This window comes from Quercus lobata, chromosome 4, assembly GCF_001633185.2.
Source record: "Quercus lobata isolate SW786 chromosome 4, ValleyOak3.0 Primary Assembly, whole genome shotgun sequence".
Lineage (NCBI taxonomy): Eukaryota > Viridiplantae > Streptophyta > Magnoliopsida > Fagales > Fagaceae > Quercus > Quercus lobata.
Window position 1 is genome coordinate 21405284 of NC_044907.1, and position 17910 is coordinate 21423193.

General features: G+C 34.2%; 3 protein-coding genes across 31 annotated transcripts in view; all 3 read right to left on the minus strand.

Annotated features, from left to right (window-relative positions):
- Positions 1-3520, minus strand: part of LOC115983794 (putative disease resistance protein RGA3) — an 82472-nt gene extending 78952 nt beyond the window's left edge. For all 5 annotated transcript variants that reach the window (XM_031106571.1, XM_031106574.1, XM_031106572.1 and 2 more), the window contains exon 1: positions 139-3520. In XM_031106571.1, the coding sequence (XP_030962431.1) occupies positions 139-3476 (3338 nt within the window). In that variant the 5' untranslated portion in view covers positions 3477-3520. The remainder of the gene's footprint in view (positions 1-138) is intronic.
- The window catches only part of LOC115983804 (putative disease resistance protein RGA3), a 69503-nt gene extending 55036 nt beyond the window's left edge, over positions 1-14467 (minus strand). Inside the window, exons 1-20 of one of the 25 annotated variants that reach the window (XM_031106605.1) lie at positions 14171-14465; positions 12628-13324; positions 12270-12355; positions 11343-11535; positions 11154-11225; positions 10943-11029; positions 10703-10782; positions 10245-10327; positions 9947-10030; positions 8875-9548; positions 8433-8520; positions 7885-8082; positions 6852-7767; positions 6645-6722; positions 6134-6256; positions 5927-6037; positions 5714-5803; positions 5531-5623; positions 5392-5442; positions 4898-5174 (exon numbers count right to left, since the gene is read on the minus strand). In XM_031106605.1, coding sequence (XP_030962465.1) covers positions 12349-12355; positions 12628-13324; positions 14171-14381 — 915 coding nt within the window. In that variant the 5' untranslated portion in view covers positions 14382-14465 and the 3' untranslated portion in view covers positions 4898-5174; positions 5392-5442; positions 5531-5623; ... (13 more) ...; positions 11343-11535; positions 12270-12348. Of the gene's footprint in view, positions 1-4726; positions 5175-5391; positions 5443-5530; positions 5624-5713; positions 5804-5926; positions 6038-6089; positions 6257-6644; positions 6723-6851; positions 8083-8432; positions 8521-8874; positions 9549-9946; positions 10031-10244; positions 10328-10702; positions 10783-10942; positions 11030-11153; positions 11226-11342; positions 11536-12269; positions 12356-12627; positions 13325-14170 lie in introns of those variants that run through there. The other 24 variants (XM_031106611.1, XM_031106621.1, XM_031106612.1 and 21 more) reach the window with 24 other exon arrangements.
- Positions 14468-15594: 1127 nt separating this feature from the next.
- LOC115983808 (putative disease resistance protein RGA4) lies at positions 15595-16548 on the minus strand. Its single transcript, XM_031106631.1, has one exon. It carries the CDS (start codon positions 16459-16461, stop codon positions 15607-15609), a length of 855 nt encoding a protein of 284 aa, XP_030962491.1. The 5' UTR covers positions 16462-16548; the 3' UTR covers positions 15595-15606.
- Between the last annotated feature and the right edge of the window lie 1362 nt (positions 16549-17910).

Here is a 17910-nt window from a genome sequence, read left to right on the forward strand (position 1 = left end):
GATGGATAAAAAAGCAAAGAAATTATATATATATATATATATATATATATTTTAAAAATGATTTACCACTGAGTTCTTGACCCACGATTGCAGTTTTGAATAGGGTTCAAATTTTGGGGTTAAAAGATAGATCCATACCTTAAGAAGCTTTGTGTTGCTTTATTATCCACATACACATATGGGACATGAGCAATGTTGGGCCAATCTTCTCCTGTTTGCCTCTGGCATCTTTGTTGTAAGAGGGGACACTCAGTAATTATTATTTCTTGTAAGACAGTGAGCTTGTGAATCCCTTGAGGTAGTGATGCTAATTCCGGACATTTGTCAATTTCAAGTTTTGTTAGTGATGTGAGGTTGCCTATCCACACTGGTAAAGCCATCAAATTAGGACAATTAATAATTTTGAGATATTTTAGAGTGGTAACATGTTGAAGCCCATCTGGAAGAGACACAAATTTTGGAATTCTCTCTAAATGAAGAAAACGGAGGCTCCTAAGGCCTTGCCATTGCATGCCATCATCTTCATCGTTTAGTAGCGCAAGCTCATTGCAGTACATGATTTCCATCTCTTGAAGTGAGGTGAGATGTTGAATACCTTTACAAGGGAGAGACCTGAGTCCATTACAGTTGTAAATGAAGAGTTTTCGGAGAGAAACGAGGTTTCGTAAACACTTCTCCTCTAGAAGAGATTCTAAATCGTTAACCTCTTCTAATGTTGCGGAGGTTGATGTCGTTGCTGTTGTTGATGGACTCTGTGTTGCTCCCATATTCATTGTCTGCTGAAATGCCTTCAAGCTAGTTGTATCTAATACAAGCCCTTCTTTGAGATATGGAAACAGGGGCATGGAACACATGTGAGGGCATTCGGTAATCTTTAAAAAAGAAAGACGAGGAAATGAGGGTAGTAAAAGATGGCCTGGCTCATTACCATCAACTTTCCTCCACCAACCCTTCAAATTTGGGCATTCATACATTATGAGAGAAGATAAGGATGGGAAGAATGTTGTTTTTGAGGAATCAAGTGCTTTACTAATAGTATCTTTTGATATGTATTCAAGTGCTTCCATATACTTAAGGATGACGGACTTTAGAAAAGGTAGTTGATTTAATGGTGGGAGGTGTTGCAAGTTTCTGTTTCTATAGAATTCCAAATCAACAATATTAGTGAGCGAAGAAACCCAACTTGGAATTATCACACCCATATAAAACCACAACTTCAAAGCTTTAAGATTTGGATGTGGTTGGAGCTTTTCTAGTGACATTTCGTCATAACTTAAATTATTTTCAGCCCACCTTGAGTCCCACCATAATTTCAATTGTTGAAGTTGTTGTTTCTCCTTCAGTTTTGCAGCTTCACATTCCAGCTCCAGCATGTCATCTTTTCCATGTCCCAAATTGTTAATACTTAGGCTTCCTCCCAAATTACTTAACTCCTTCAATTCACTCAATCCACCACTACACTTAGCCTTGCTTACAACAAAAAGTGGTAGTATCTCAAGAGAAGTACAAAGTTCAAGTCCAAGGGGCATATGAGTCAATCTTTGACATTCAAAAATATCTAGATGCCTGAGATTGACAAAATTTTTAATTTCCCTCGGTAATTCTCTAAGCGACTTACAATACTTGAGTTTTAATGTTTGCAAATTCAACAGTTTAGTAACGAAATTAGGGAGAAATTCAATATCTTCATTTTCAGAAAGATCAAGATATCGTAAATGCTTTAATTCTCCAATTGAATTTGGCACTACACATAGCTTTAATTTACTCAAATCTAATGTGCGTAAATAATTGAGATTTGAAATGAGTGCATCACAAGTTAATTTACCCAACTCTTGCCCTACACTAGCTCCAAGAATTGTTCGTATTTTCATTCCTTTAACCATGGGGATTGGGAATTGCCTCAATGAATACCTAAGATCAAATGATACATGACGAAGTTTTTCATCAATATTTTCCTCACTTAAAGTTAACATGGTACTTTCTGCCCCAGCCACAAGATTTGCTAGATCATGCATGAGATCGTGCATTTTGCAAAATACTATATTGCCCAATTCATCTTTTATTACATCCTGAAAAAAAGACCTCCAAAGTAATACCATAAAATACTCTTTGCCAACATCCTCAATGCGTTGCTTTGAATTTGATAACTTAATAAAACCTTGCGCTGCCCAAAGATGAATAAGTGTTTTTACATCAATTTTGGAATCTTTTGGAAACAATTTACAATAAGCAAAGCATTGCTTTAAGTGTGATGGTAGATGATCATAACTCAACTTAAGTGTCAATGAAATATCATATTCTTCTTGTTGTGTTATTTTTGAGAGTTCATAGTTTTTGAAGGATAGCCATTCATTTTCTGAAGGTTTGGAATGTAGCAAGCTTGCTATTGTCCTTACGATGAGAGGTACCCCACCACACTTTTCCACAATCTCTTTTCCTATGCTTATAAAGGCTTGGTGTTCTAGCAGTTGGCCTTGTTCAAATGCCATTTTTACAAACAAGCTCCAACTCTTTTCTATAGGTAGGCCTTTTAGAGCATACCATGAAATTGACCCTATTATAAATGCTACCCTTTTTGAGCGTGTGGTCACGATTATCCTACTTCCTCTTGCACCAACCATTAGCAAATTTCTCAAGAGAAGCCATTTCTTTTTATCCTCAATCCACAAATTGTCCAGGACAAGCAAGTATTTTTTTCCATTAAATCCTTCTCGAAACTGTTTTTCCAAGATCTCAAAGCTTCCTTCATGCTTCCTCTTTGTCAATTGTTCTAAACTTTCTTTAACAATTCGTTTTACATCAAAGATATCAGAGATAGAAATCCAAAGCTTTAGCTCAAAATTTTTGTCCACATTTTCATCATTATATACTAGCTGAGCTAAGGTTGTCTTCCCCAATCCTCCAATGCCAACTATTGGAATGATAGAAATATTCTCTACAACATTATCATTAAAAAGACGTTCTATAATCACTTCCTTATCATTCTCTCTCCCAACAACTTCTTCAAATACAAAAGAATAAGCTCCCCTTTCCCTATTCATGACTTGTGGCTCAACGAAGCTTTGACTAAAATGAAAATCCTCCTTATCTTTTGCAATGGCATTTAGTCTCTCCCTAATTGCTTTTATTTCATGACCCATCTTAGGACTAAAAGTAAGCCGGTTAGAACTTGAACAGAAAATGCGTACCTTCTTTGTCATCACTTTCTGTCGCAAAACATCAGTGGAGAAATCATCCAGCAAGTCATCTGCATCATGGAGAACATCCTTAAGCTTTCTGAGCCAATCTTTGATCTGATGGTCTTGAGAACTCTGCTTTTCTGCATCTAGAATCACTGCTTGGATTGTGGTAACAGTGTTTGTTAGTTTTTCAATCTCTGTTTTGACACTAGAGGCCAGTTTGACCTCTTGGAGAGTTAAGGAACGCAGCAGTTCAAGGACTTTTTCTGCAAGGTGGAACAAAGCTCCTTCAGCCATTGTTTTTCTTACAGGAGTATTAGATGAGCTTAGAGTAGCCACACACACATTTATCTTCTAATCCAAAATCTTGTAGCTTGTCTTTGAATGGTTGATGGTGGCACACGGTTCTGTTGATGCTGACACTAGGAGAAAAGTTGTGTAAAAGTACAACTATATATCAAGAAAATATAAATAAAAATTAAAAAAACTATATTTATCTAAAATAGACTAAATAAATAAATAAATAAAAATAAGTTGAAACAAGCATTACTGGAATAGAGTCTCATTTAGAGCAAAGGAGTTCATAATGTATTTGTGTTACATAAAGTATAAATCCCAATTTTTATTATTAAACAACAACAAAAAAAAGATGGTAGATGATTCACGCACTTTTTTAAAAAGTAAGCAAACTTCTTATATAATTCTTAAGAGAAATTTAGTATTAGGATTATATTTGCACTTGTGTAGACAAGGGCATAATGTTTTATTAGTATACTTAAAAGTGTGCTATATAAAAAGCATGTCCTAAAAAATGTATCACTTATGTGGAAGCATATATTCTTAAGACGTGATTCTCAAAAAAAATCCAAGTTGAAAAATACCTAATCTTTAGTACATATTGCTCTCTGTCCTATACTATTGGCCTTATTTGAAAAATCCAACTTTTTAGAAGATTGTTATTTAATACATTATCTTTCAAATGGAAATGTACAAATTTCAAGTCATCATTTTCTTAAGTTTGGTATCATTAAATAATATAGGTTAAAAAAGAAAATAGTACACAACAAAAAATTTTAGGCTAAAATACAAATAACATTTCAAATTTTAGTGTAAAATACAAATAACATTTTTTTAATTGCTCAATTGATATTCTCATCATTCATTTTTATAATTCAGTCCATAAAATTTACATGTTTTGTCACGATTAATCCTACCGTCCAAAAGTGCCTATTTCCATTAAAAAAAAAAAAAAACCTTTTTCTTAATGCTAATATACTATTAAATTCTCTTTTAAAAAATTTCATAAAAATCCTTTAAAAAATAAATAAATAAATAAAAAAGTTGAAACAAGGATTGCTACAATAAGGTATCACTTTCAGACGTATAATAGTCTCATTTACAGTGAAGGTGTTCATACATATGTAAAACTTGAGTCATACATGATACAACACATTGTATAAATCTGAATTTTTATTATTAAAAAAAGAAAAAAAAAATTTCTTTCTGGAATATTCCTTCACCATATAAATATTAATACAAAACATAAATTGACATACAAGTATGGACTATGGAGAGCAGCCAATAGCTATAATCAAATCCAGGTAGCAAAGAACAGCCTGACAAACTGGTTCACACGAAAGTGCAGAACAAAGCTGGCCATCCAAATCATACAATTTGAAAAAGAAATGAAATATTTGATACTCTAACCAACAGCAACATTAAACAAGTTGAGAATTGCAAAATCAGCATTCCTAATGAAATGAATGAATCTGTTCAACTGTTCTCATTCTCTGGCGCTACTGTTGAAGATGACTAATACTTTTCCAAAGAAGGACAAATGACCAATCCACATTATCATGAGCGATCTTAACCATCTTCCTTGTAATAGGTCAAATTCTAGACTTAATACAAAATTTGCTCTGTATTAATGTTGAATAATCCCCTTTTGATGACCCTCCAATGGTTAACTTCACAACCATATAATGGCTGATATCCCTGACAAAGAATAAGGGAGTTAGAGAAACATTTTGTTTTCTTCAAATAGCTGGAGATATGATCATGCATGCAAACAACTTTCACCCCACAACGAAAGGAAACAAGGGAGTTTTTCCATAATAAACTGGTTAAAGAATAGAGTCTAAAATTTGAATATTAGATATTTAAAAATATAAAGGAACTGTCAATTTTACAAAAAAGAAACATGTAGGCTCACCTCTCATGGAAAAGGAGCTGAGACAAGTTGTGTGCTCAATGGAACCGCCATCTACAGAGGAAACAATGGTTAAAATATCATATTAAATACTAATCAATAACAGCATACTTGTATCATTTACTTAAAATTTTATAGCTACCTCTATTTTGCACTCTAATAACCCAAAAGAACAGCTATCCAACATTGAAACAATTAGTCTGCAAAATGAGAACAGAAGCTCCAAGTATCTTACCTACAGAATATGATACAACAGTCTTCACAACAAGAAAAAAAGAAGAATAAACCAACAAAAAACCTTGAAGTAATAAATGACTAAGCTTACCGAATTAAGTTGGACCAAAAAAAAATCCAAGAGAACTCCAGCAAACATATGGGCAAAGGATGAGTGTAACATTGGGAGCTGAAACTGAAACTGGCAAGAGGTAAAAGGAGTGAACTATCGACAAGATTTGGAAGGCATACATTCACACTTAAAGTGGCAAGAATTAGTTGGATTTAACTTCAATTGTTGTGAGAAATATGTAAAGTTGCATACCAGCTTTTATTTGAACTCAAATTTGCCTTTTCTGAAGGCTTCTCAAAACTTGCTTCTAGAGAGAATACAATAGGACAAAGCTTCAATCACCAATTCTTCCTTGATTAATAACTTCACCAAGCAGCAATATTTGTATAAGGAAAATTCCAAGATTATAACTTACAACAACAAAATGTAACAGGAGAATTCAGGTGAAAGACAACGTACTCCTCAAAGTGGAATTCAACCAAAATTCTCCCTTTTCTTTACTCTCTATAGTACACAAAGATAGGATCAACTTCACACTTTGCACTTGCTTCAAAGAAATTGTTGAAGTGACCTTCATCCCAACTGCAAAAGAAGGAATATTATTAGAAAACTGAAACTATAACATGAAACAGACACTCCTATCATTAGCACAAATCCAATTAATTGTGTTCTTAGTGGAAAATCGATTTTTTCTAATACGCTTGATGATACTTTTCTGCCCCTTTTTGTTCTTTCTTTGAGTTATTTCTCTTTCAGCTTGAAATCTTCCTAGACTAGACGAACAGGATTCTAGTGCATGTGAATACGAGTTTTCAAGTTCAAGTTTTCAGCATTAATAAACCATCATAAAATAGTAGGTAAAGAAGTAAGAAAAAAGAGGATATTCTACCATTCTGTTTGAAATTTTGGAGAAAAATTTAAACATAAATACATAACAGGGAACACACCCAAAAAAAATCTGAAAGCATACCTGGAATAACAAGCTAATTCCTACAAGGTAATTGGATGCTCAGTTTTCATTCATACAATAATGGAAGTTATGAAGTATCTGCAAAAATAAAACATTTTCAGCACAAGAACAACAAAAACAATTATTGAATTTACCAAAGAAAGAACTTTTTTTGGGAGGACAACAATAAGAAGCTAAGGCACAATAAAAATGATAAGAATATTTTACCTTGATATATTTGGAGATGAGGTAGAGGCTGTAGCAGTGGCAGGTGCCACAAGATCCAAAAGATTAAACCACTAGGGAAAAAAGTTTTTAAAGTGACTTGGCTTATAAAAGTAGGAAAATAAAAAAATAGAAAAAAAGTAACAAAGTTGACAGATTACCAAGGTTTTATCTGGAATGTTAGAACATGTCCAGAATATAATTGGAAATTTTATATTTTTTCAAATAAAGAGATAAGAAATGGAATGATGGAGAATTGTTTTGTTACATATACCGTAAGATTTGTGAGCATGTATAGGCACGCTAGACTAAATAAACCTATTGGACTTGATCTCATTTTATGCTTTTGACAAAAAACAAATTCTCCAAAAACATTTGGGAAAAGAAGATATTATTCAGCCTTATTATCTCACCGCATAAACTACATAAGTCATTAGTTAGTTACTATTACTAATTACCCAAATGACTATGTGTAAATCAATATTTAGCAAATACAAGAACATGTCAAAAGCTTATAATATAAAGGAAAAAACTTGACCAAACTGAATACATTATAATAAGTTAATTCCTGCAGTCTTAGTTGGCAGAGTAGATACTCCCTTAAAGCGTCAAAAGATTTTCTCCATTTCTACAGTTGTCAGAAATGAAACAAAGAACATCACCTCATGACATCAAAGAAGTTTTACGTACAACAATATAGATGTTATCCTTTCTTCTCCGTTTATGTGATGAGATAATATAAGTAGCAACAGTCCTTTGCACATACAAAAGGGAAACAAAACAGAAAGAAATTTCCCAAATAATATAAAGCAAATAGATGATAACCATTGAGTCCATGACTTGTTGCACAATTTCAGGGCCAGAAAGTTTTGAATAGAATCCAAATTTTGCGCCAGGTTAGTTGTTGCCTTAATTTGTTCTGCGTGAGATATCAATTGATTGAGAAGCTTCAAAATATCAAAACTGAAAATGCAAAGATGAAGAAGAAACAAGAACAAGAAAATTGGTGTTCGGTTCTTCATAAAAAAACAAATACCTGAAGTAGTTAAAGACACCATCAGATTCCACTCTTTCCCTCCTATACTCATGTTTGCTGCCACATGTTCACATAGGACTCCACGGCCAAATTCAAAACCAAGGGCCACGGCTTTAGAAGAGAGAGAAAGTGCCAAATTACCAACCACTGGAAAAACCAAAAGTTCTAAAACCTGGGTGTTGTTTTGAGTGTAACAACCTATTATATAAAAATGGGTAAAGTAACAGTATCCTCTAATCTTAATTGGGATTCAAGCAAAAAGGAAAACCTTCATTGGTAAATTTTAATCGAGTAACATATAAAATTCAATCCAATCTTAATTTGAATTTGTGCATGAATGAACAAATTAGACTCATTTAGTTATTCTCTCATTCTTCTTTGACTTCAAAGTCAGTCTTACATTAACAATTCGACATGTGATTAAGCAAACAAAAATTTTTCATTTAATCACCTCATTAAAATAAAATGTTACTTTCTCAACAAAAGAGAGAATTTAAGAAACCAAAGAATCGAAGAACAAATGACAGACTTATCAACCAACGAAATACCTGCAAAATAAGCTAATTCCTACAATGGTAGACCTAGATTATGTCCTCTCTAAGCGTTAACAAACTGATTTTGACTCTAATTCTGATTCTGCAATTATTAAGAAGCAACCATACACACACCATATTATGGTCTTATGTACAAAGATACAAATAATTAAAATTTTAACATACATACATACATACATACATACATATATATATATATATATATTATACTAATCTTTCTTGTTCAAATAACTTTGTGAAGAAATCAAGTGTCTGATTAACCTTTTATAGATAGGAAAAAGAAAAAGAAGAAAAGAGAGAGTTTTAAAATGGTTTAGTTCTGCATAAGAAAGAAGTTGAATAGTTTTAGAAGTAGTCCAAAATATCAAAACCCTCAAAAACCAGTGGTTGGTTTTTAATTCGGGATGAAAAGATAGATAGATAGATAGATGCATACCTAAAGAAATTGTTTCTTCTTGGTTGATCAGACCATCCACATACACGTATGGGACATGAGTTATGATGGCCAATCATCACCTGTTTGCCTCTCACATCTTTGCCGTAAGAGGGGACAATCAAGAATTTCCAACTTTTTTAAAGGTGAGATTGCGACTCCCTTGAGGAAGTGACGTCAGATTGGGACAATTATCGATTCCTAGTTCTTGTAAAGAGGTGAGATTGTGAATCCCTTGAGGAAGTGATGTTAGTTTGGGACATTCCCAAATGTTAAGGCTTAGTAGTGATGTGAGGATGCCTATCCAAGGGAGAGAACCCAGTCCATCGTACCTTTTTATATAGAGTTCCTAGAGAGAAATGAGGTTCTGCAGCCTCTCCTCTAGAAGTGATTTTAAATGATTAATCTGATATAATTCTAAATCCTCTAATTGAAAGAGAGGAAAGTAGGTTGATGTGGTTGCTCTCATTTTCATTGTCTGCTCCAAAACCTTCCAATCTGGGACATTTAATCAAATTTCCTCTCTTACCCATCACAGCTCAGCCATCCTTCCTCCTACCTCTCTTTGGCCTAAAAACTCCATACACTCTATCCATCCATTATACTGCTTGCCCCCTCTGCTTTCCAATGATTATAAAAAAGAACATGCATCATGTTGCCCATTGTTTGAACAGAGACTGCACAACCAAAAGTTAAGAAGCAAAGGCCATGCTTTAGGAGGTAGTGAAATAGACAAAATACCAACTAAAACAAAATACCAACTAAAGAGAAATGAAAAGAAAAATGGTGTTATCCTCAAGTCTTAATTGGAATACAAGCAAGATGAAAAACCTTAATTAGTAATATTTAATTGAGTAATAGATAAAAATTCAATCCAATCTTCCTTCAAATTTGCGCACGTACGAAAAATTATACTTGATCAGTCATTCTTGTGCTCTTCTGACTTTAAAAAGTCAGTTTTCACACCAACATGTGAGGAATCAAATAAATATTGTTCTCAAAAAAAATATATATATATAACCCCCCCCCCCCAAAAAAAAGAAAAAAAGAAAAAGAAAAGTAACCGCCAAAATACCTTTATAGTAAGCTGATTCCCCGTTGAGTTATTGTTGCTTGGTCATGTTCCTCCCTTCAAAATTATACCAAAGCTGCTACGATTCTGCAATTATTAAGAAGCAACCATATATGTCATTTCATCGACACAAGCTTAGATACAATGATATAAATCATTAAAATAATAGAACAAATGGAAGAATTTACAATTATCCCTTTTTATTATCCTAATAATTTAAAGAAATCAAGAATCTAATTAAAGTTTTGATGTTAAAAAAAAGTAAAAGGGATTTATGAAAAAAACAAAAAAAGATGATTACCATTGAGTCCAAGATTGTACTTGTCATAATTTCTGGGTCATAAAGTTTTGAGCAAGGTAAGCCAGGTTTGTCCTTAATTTGTTCTGCATGAGAAGTCAGATGATTGAGAAATTCTTCAAAATATCAAAACCTCAAAAAGCAGAATGAATAAGAACAAAAAAATTGGTTTTCAGTTGAGCATAAAAAGCAAGATACTTGAAGTAGTTAAAACATAATTTGTAATTATATTCTATTAACAGATAAAAATTCAATTCAAACTATCTTTGAACTAGTGCATTTATGAATAGATTAGGCTCATTTAGTCATTCTCTTGTTCTTTTTTGGCATTTTAAAGCAAGTATACACACAAACATGTGAGGAGTATTTTGGTTTAATCATCTCATGAAAAGCATTTAGTAAATATATGTTGGAAACTTTTATAACCCCAAAAAAAAAAAAAAAATTAACTACCAAAATACCGGTTTAGTAAGCTAATTCCTGCAGTGTTAGTTGCCTGGTCAAGTCCTCCCTTCAAAGTTCTAAGAAATTTGCTATGATTCTGCAATTATGAACAAGCAACCATATATGTCATTTCATTAACACAAGTTTAGAGGGAAAGACATAAATCATTAGAATAAAAGAACAAATGATAGAACAAGTTTGAAGAAAACGTGCATCTTATTAAAGTTTTGATGGGAAAAAGGGAAACAAATGATTACCACCAAGTTCTTGACCTGTTGCACAATTGCAGTTTTTGAATAGTGTCTGAATTTGGCACCCAAGCTTGTTCTTTGCCTAAGTTGGTTCTGCATAAGAAGTCAAATGACTAAGAAGTTCTCCAAAATATGACAAACCTCAAAAGGCATCAAGAAGAAGGGCATTTGTATATGATTGTCCATGAAAAATTGGAATTAAAAGATAGATGCATACCTGAAGAAATTGTTTTCGGCAGATTCTGACAATCCACTTGCAATTCTGGGACGTGTTACACAATTGCAAGGCCTGAAAGTTTAGTAAAAGGTTTGAATTTTAAGTTCTGCATGAAAACTGAAAAGTCCAATGCCTGATAAGTTCTCCAAGATATATCAAAACAAGATTTCTTCATTAAAAGTCAAATACCTGAAGTAGTTAAAGATGCCATAAGATTCCAACTTCTATCCAATATTCTCTCCTACTCATTTTTGTGGGACTGTATTTGGACCCCACTGATTAAAAAAGAACAGATTTGCTGCTGCCTCAAGATTACAGGGACTTCACAACCAAATGCAGCAAGGACTATGACTTTAGAAGGCAGAGAAAGTGACAAAATAACCTATTATTCAAAAAATTGGGGGGGGGGGGGGGTGGTGGGGGTAAGCAAAATGAGGGATCTTCAAGTCTTAGATAGTATTCAAGTAATAAAAAAATTAATTAGAAATTAGAAATTTTTATTTACACACATGATGGAAGTGTTATGAACCCTCTGTCTTAGCACAATAACCAAAAAATAAAGTACATGAAGTGTGCAACTATGCATTAAAAAATTAGAACTTTTCCGTTTCTGGCAGGTTGTAAGACAACAATGAGCAGGAAGAATTTTTTCTAAAAAAAAAAGGTTAGAATTTTTTGTTTTGAAATACTTCAAGATGAAAGAAAGGGTGTAAGTGAGGTAGAGCAAGAGCCCAAAAATCACTAGGAAACCAAAAAAATATTATCTCTAGATTTGTGAATGTCTACATCTGTAGTTGTTCTGCTTTTTTTTTTTTTGATAAGTAAAGGAAAATATATATTAAAGAAGAACACAGCCCCGTACATAGGAAATGTACTAGAAAGGCAAACACATCAATAGTTGTTCTGCTTTTGACTAAAACAAAGTCTCTAAAATAAAAAAATTCAGAGAAAAGAAAGAATGCATTAAGCAATTATCCCATCAAACATAGTAACTAAACCATTAGTTATTTTTCTATAGATCAATAGTTCAAATGGGTATTTTAAAATAATCTTAGTAGATATATAGACCCCCAAAAAAGAATAAAATAAATACAAGAGGGTGAACCAACAAGATACCTGCAAAATAAGCTAATTCCTGCAATGGTAGTTGCTAGATTAAGCCCTCCTCTTGAATTGTTAACAAACTGAATCTGACTCAGATTCTGCAATTATTAAGAAGCAACCATACACACATCATATTATCAACATGCTCTTAGGTACAAAGATATAAATTATTAGAATTAAAAGAAATTTTTTTTTTTTTTTAAAAGGGACGGATTACATTATCCTAATTTTTCTTGTTCAATTAACAGTTCATAGACAAGAAAAAGAAAAAAGATAGAAAAGAATGAAGTTGAATAGTTTTAGAAGTTGTTCAAAATAAAAAAAGCAGTAGTTGAATTTGAATTTGGGATTATAAAAGATAGATGCATACCTGAATAAATTGTTTTTTCTTGTTGGATTATTTGGGACAATCTTCACTCTTTCCTTCGTGTAGCCGTAAAGAGGGGAGAATTTGGGACAACCCCAAATTTCTGACATTTTCAAAGAGGGGGGAATCAGGGGCATGGAAGTCAGGTTAGGGCAATGGGTGATATGTAATTTCTCAAGAGAGGGAGGAAATGATGGAAGTAAGAGATGGTGTGGCTCATTATCATCATCATCATCTGAATTCCTCCACCATCCCTTCAGATTTAGGCAATACCCAATAACTAGAGAAGATAAGGATGGGAAGAATGGTGTTTTTGAAGAAGAAGAAGAAGAAGAAGAGGAAGCACCCAACACGTTACTAACACTGTCTTCATCTGAAATGTATTCAAGTGCTTTCATTCCCCAAAGAGAGACAACCTTGAGAAAAGGGAGTTGATTTAACGGTGGGAGGTGCTGCAATCTTTCATTATAGGATAAATAAAAACGAACAAGATTAGTGAGAGAAGAGACCCAACTTGGAATTCTCACACCCATATAAAAAGTCAAAACCAACAGTTTAAGATTTGGATGTGGCTGGAGCCCTTCTAGCAGCATTTCATCATCACATTCGCTTTCTCCATTCCACCAATCCCAAAATAATTCCAGATGTTGAAGATGTTGTTTATCCTTTAAATTTGCATCTTCACATTCCCGCACCTCATCTTTTCGGCGAAAATGGGTAAATACCCATAGAAAACAAACTAATTACTAATTAGTTAGTAGGATCCGTTTACAAACTATATATATTTTTAGCAACTCGAGCCTCAAAAACTCGATTTTGGGCTCCTAAATTGACCATCTGAGGCTCGATTTTCATGCGTTATTTCTCTCTGATCTGGCACTTTGTCCAGGTGGCGTCTACATGGAAATCGAGTATCTAAGACTAGATTTCTAACCCAAAAATAAAATATTAATAACTCAAAATGCAACCCCAAATGTAGAATCAGCGGAAAAAACGCAGAAAGAAAGAAAAAAAAAAAAAGAAAGAGAAGAAGAAGAAGAAGGAATGGAGATCAGCTCAAGCCGACCCAGGCCGCGACAGATCCAGGCCGGCGACCCGACCCAGGCCGCGCGCGACTAGGTCGCCGCGCGACCCAGGTCGCACCGCGAGACCCAGGTCGCCGCGCGACCCAGTTCTCGCCGCACGACCCAGGTCTCGCTGCGCGACCCAGGGGCGACCAGGTCGCCGACTGTTTCTGGATTCCTTCTTCTTCTTCTTCTCTTTCTTTTTTTTTTCTTTCTTTCTGCGTTTTTTCCGCTGATTCTGCATTTGGGGTTGCATTTTGAGTTATTAATATTTTATTTTTGGGTTGGAAATGTAGACGCCACCTGGACAAAGTGCCATATCAGAGAGAAATAACGCATGAAAATCGAGCCTCAGAGGGTCGATTTAGGAGCCCAAAATCGAGTTTTTGAGGCTCGAGTTGCTAAAAATATATATAGTTTGTAAACGGATCCTACTAACTAATTAGTTTGTTTTCTATGGGTATTTACCCATTTTCGCCCATCTTTTCCATGTCCTAGATTTTCAATTCTTAATTCTCCCCCCAAGTTGTGTAGTAACTTCAATTGACTTAGCCCACCATTGGACTCGGCCTTTTTTTCCTTATACGAACCACAATGGCCTTTTTTCACTTGGCCCCTGGAACCTTCCATTCTCACAACAACCCTTGGTAGTATTGTCTCAAGATACGTAAGGTGTCCAATTTCACGGGGCATCACATCAACTCTTGGTAGTATTTTTTTTTTTTTGACCTACATCTCTTGGTAGTATTGTCTGAAGATAATTAAGGTGTTCAATTTCACGGGGTATTGTCCCAATATAAGTATAGTTAGTCATTTGCTCGCCGCAACCTGTAACATCTAGAAACCTGAGATTGACTAACTTTTTAATGCCCTTGGGTAATTCTCTAAGCGATTCACAATCTTGTAGTATCAGTGTTTGCAAATTCAGCATCTTAGTAATGGAATTAGGAAGAATTTTAATATTATAATTTCTGGAAAGGTTAAGGTACCTTAAATGCTTTAATTTTCCAATTGAACGTGGCACTACAAGTAATCCTAGATTACTCAAATCCAATGCACGTAGATACTTATAATTTGAAATGAATGCATCACAATTTAAATTACCCATACTTCCCCATAAATTAGATGCTAGAACTGTGTGTATCTTCCTTCCATTAGGTATGGGGAATGAAAATTGTATTGGTGAATCCATAAAATTAAATGATACATGACGAACTTTTTCAATATCATTTTCCCCACTTGAATTTAATACGGCACTTTCCGTTCCAGACACAAAACTTGCAAGATCATGCATGAGATCGTGCATTTTACACGATTTTATATTGCCCAATTCATCATTTTCTACATCTTGGAAAAATGACCTCCAAAGTAATTCCATAAAATATTTTCTACCAACATCCTCAAAACGCTGCTTTGGACCTACTAACACAATAAATCCTTGTGCTGCCCAAAGATTAATAAGTGTATATACATCAATCCTATCATCTTTTGGAAACAATCGACAATAAGCAAAACATTGCTTCAAGTGCGGGGGAAGATGATCATAACTCAACTTAAGAGTTGATGAGATCTTATTTCCTTGTTGACCTATTTTTAAGAGTTCATTATCTAAGAATGATTGCCACTCAATCTCAGAAGTTTTGAGATACAATAGGCTTCCTATTGTTCTTATAGCGAGAGGTAATCCATCACACTTTTCAACAATCTTATTTCCTATTTCTGAGAATTTTTTTGTTGGTTCTTGACCGTGTTCAAATGCCATTTTTACAAACAAACTCCAAGCCTTTTCTCTAGGTAGACCTTTTAGAGGATACCACGAATTTGTGGCAGTTATCTTTGCTACATTTTCAGAACGTGTGGTTATCAATATCCTACTTCCCCTTGCACCACCTACTAATAAATTTTTCAAGAGGAGCCATTAATCTCTGTCCTCATTCCAGACATCGTCCAGGACAAGGAAGTATTTTTTTCCATTAAGTTTTTCTCGAAGGTGGTTTTGTAAATTGTCAAGGTTTTCTTCATGGCTCTCTTCTTTTAATTTTAAAGATTCTAAAATTTGTTTAACAATTTGTTTTACATCAAAGTTATCAGATACACAAATCCACAACTTCGGCTCAAAATGTGTTTTAACATTTTCATCATTGTAAATGAGTTGAGCTAGTGTAGTTTTCCCTAGGCCTCCAATTCCAACTATTGGAATAATTGAAACATTATCTTCAACATTGGTATGCAAAAGAAATTTTATAATTTCTTGTTTATCATCCTCTCTCCCAATTACTTCATCTTTAGGTACAAAAGAATAAGTTTCCCTATCCCTATTCTTGACTTGTGGCTCGATGGAGCCTTTTATAAAGGAGAACTTCATCATTTCATTTGTAATGACATCTAGTCTCTTCCTAGTTGCCTTTATCCTATGACCCATCTTAAGACTAAAAGCAAGCTGGTTTGAACTTGAAAAGAAAATGCGTACCTCCTTAGTCATCTTATTTCCAGCCATTATTTTGCGTTGCAAAGCTTCAGTGGAGAAATCATCCAGCACGTCATCTGCATCATGGAGAACGTCTTTAAACTTTTCGAGCCAACCTTTGACCGCAACACTATCACCAGCCTTCTTTTCAGCATCAAGAAGTACATCTTTGATTGTGGAAACTGTGCTCTTTAGATTTTCAAGGTCAGCTTTGACACCATGGGCCAACTTGATCTCTTGGAGAGCTAAGGAACCCGCCACTTCAAGGACTTTCTTGGCAAGGTCGAAGAGAGCTCCTTCAGCCATTTTTTTTGTCTTTCTTTCAGGAAAACTATATGTGTTTGTGGGATGATGAAAGTGATGAGAGGCAGGTTGTTGTTGTGTCCAGCTTAGAATAACAACATCAATATTTATAAGCCTTTAAGGGTTTATCTTGTTAAATACTTTCCTTGTAATTGTCTTCTAATGATGCTTTGCGCAAAGAATATTAGTTCTTCAGGTGAAAGCAAATAATATTACAAAGCCATGCATACTTCTCCACAAAAGGTATCACCAAACAACTTTGTCAATTGTTCCTTCCTTCGCGGATGACGTGAGTGGTTCGAGGTTCTTTTCTTCATAGGGTGGCTTGATTTTATTCCATACCACTCTCCTCCATTTTTGTGGTTCTTAAGATTGGAGAACATACCAAGTAATACCACAGACATGTTGCACCCTCTTATAGGTATTTTTATTGCATTCACCATTTTTTATATCATGTGTTTCTTCTTAATAATAATGGAATTTTTTTTTAGAAACTTCTTTATATAATGGAATATTGGTTTACTAATGAAAGGAAAGGATAGCGATTTGGAAGGGGCTATGTAGCCCAGGATTGTTAGTATATAAAAACAAATACAAAAAACACAAAAAATAAATAAAATTTTTACAAAAAAAAATGGTGAATTGAAGGAGTATAAAGTTTTCCATACGGGGTTACAAGTAATTTGATACAAACATGATCAATTTTTTTTTTTTTTTTTTTTTTGAAGAGGAAAACATCCTCATATTCCATTAAATAGAAGTTGAGTCCAAGTACAGAGCCTCCACAGCTGGGGGAGGGGAATCTTCAATCCATATCCTCTATGATCAAATATTATTATAAGAGTATAATTTACTTATTATATTTCAAGAAAAAATAAAGATTTCTTTAGGCCTTCTATGTAGATGTATAATCCTAGGCAAAGGCAAGTAGAATTTATTTATTTATTTATTTTTGGATAAGTATAGCAAGTGGAACTGTAAGGACACGATTTTGTAACGAACCTAAACAGTATTGGGTTCGCACGTAAAAGGCCCAGACAATATGATTTTTAGAGCGTGGGTGTAAAAAACTAGGTTAACTGTGGTCTCTCCCCCAAAGATTCACTCTCAAGAACGTTCAAGGTTTAAAGCTGGTATAATGAATGTTTCTCTTTGGTGACTAGTGTCATTCCCTTTTTTCTTCTCTTCCTTTCTACTTTCTAGTTTATGTCTGTTCTTCCCTTTCCTTTTTCTGTTCCGATCCTTCTCCTTCATGTTCTTCTTTTTGTTTATATACTCCCCTTTGCGCTCCACCCTTACCGCACATGTGTAGGTTGTGTCCGGAGGATTCCTTTCTGTCCCATCTGGCACCTCCTGGAACTTCCTATGGGCAGCTGTAAGGCTGCTTCCTTACTGTTCAGGTATCACCTCTACATTAATGCGGCCAGAGAGTTGGTTGAGAGGTCATTAATG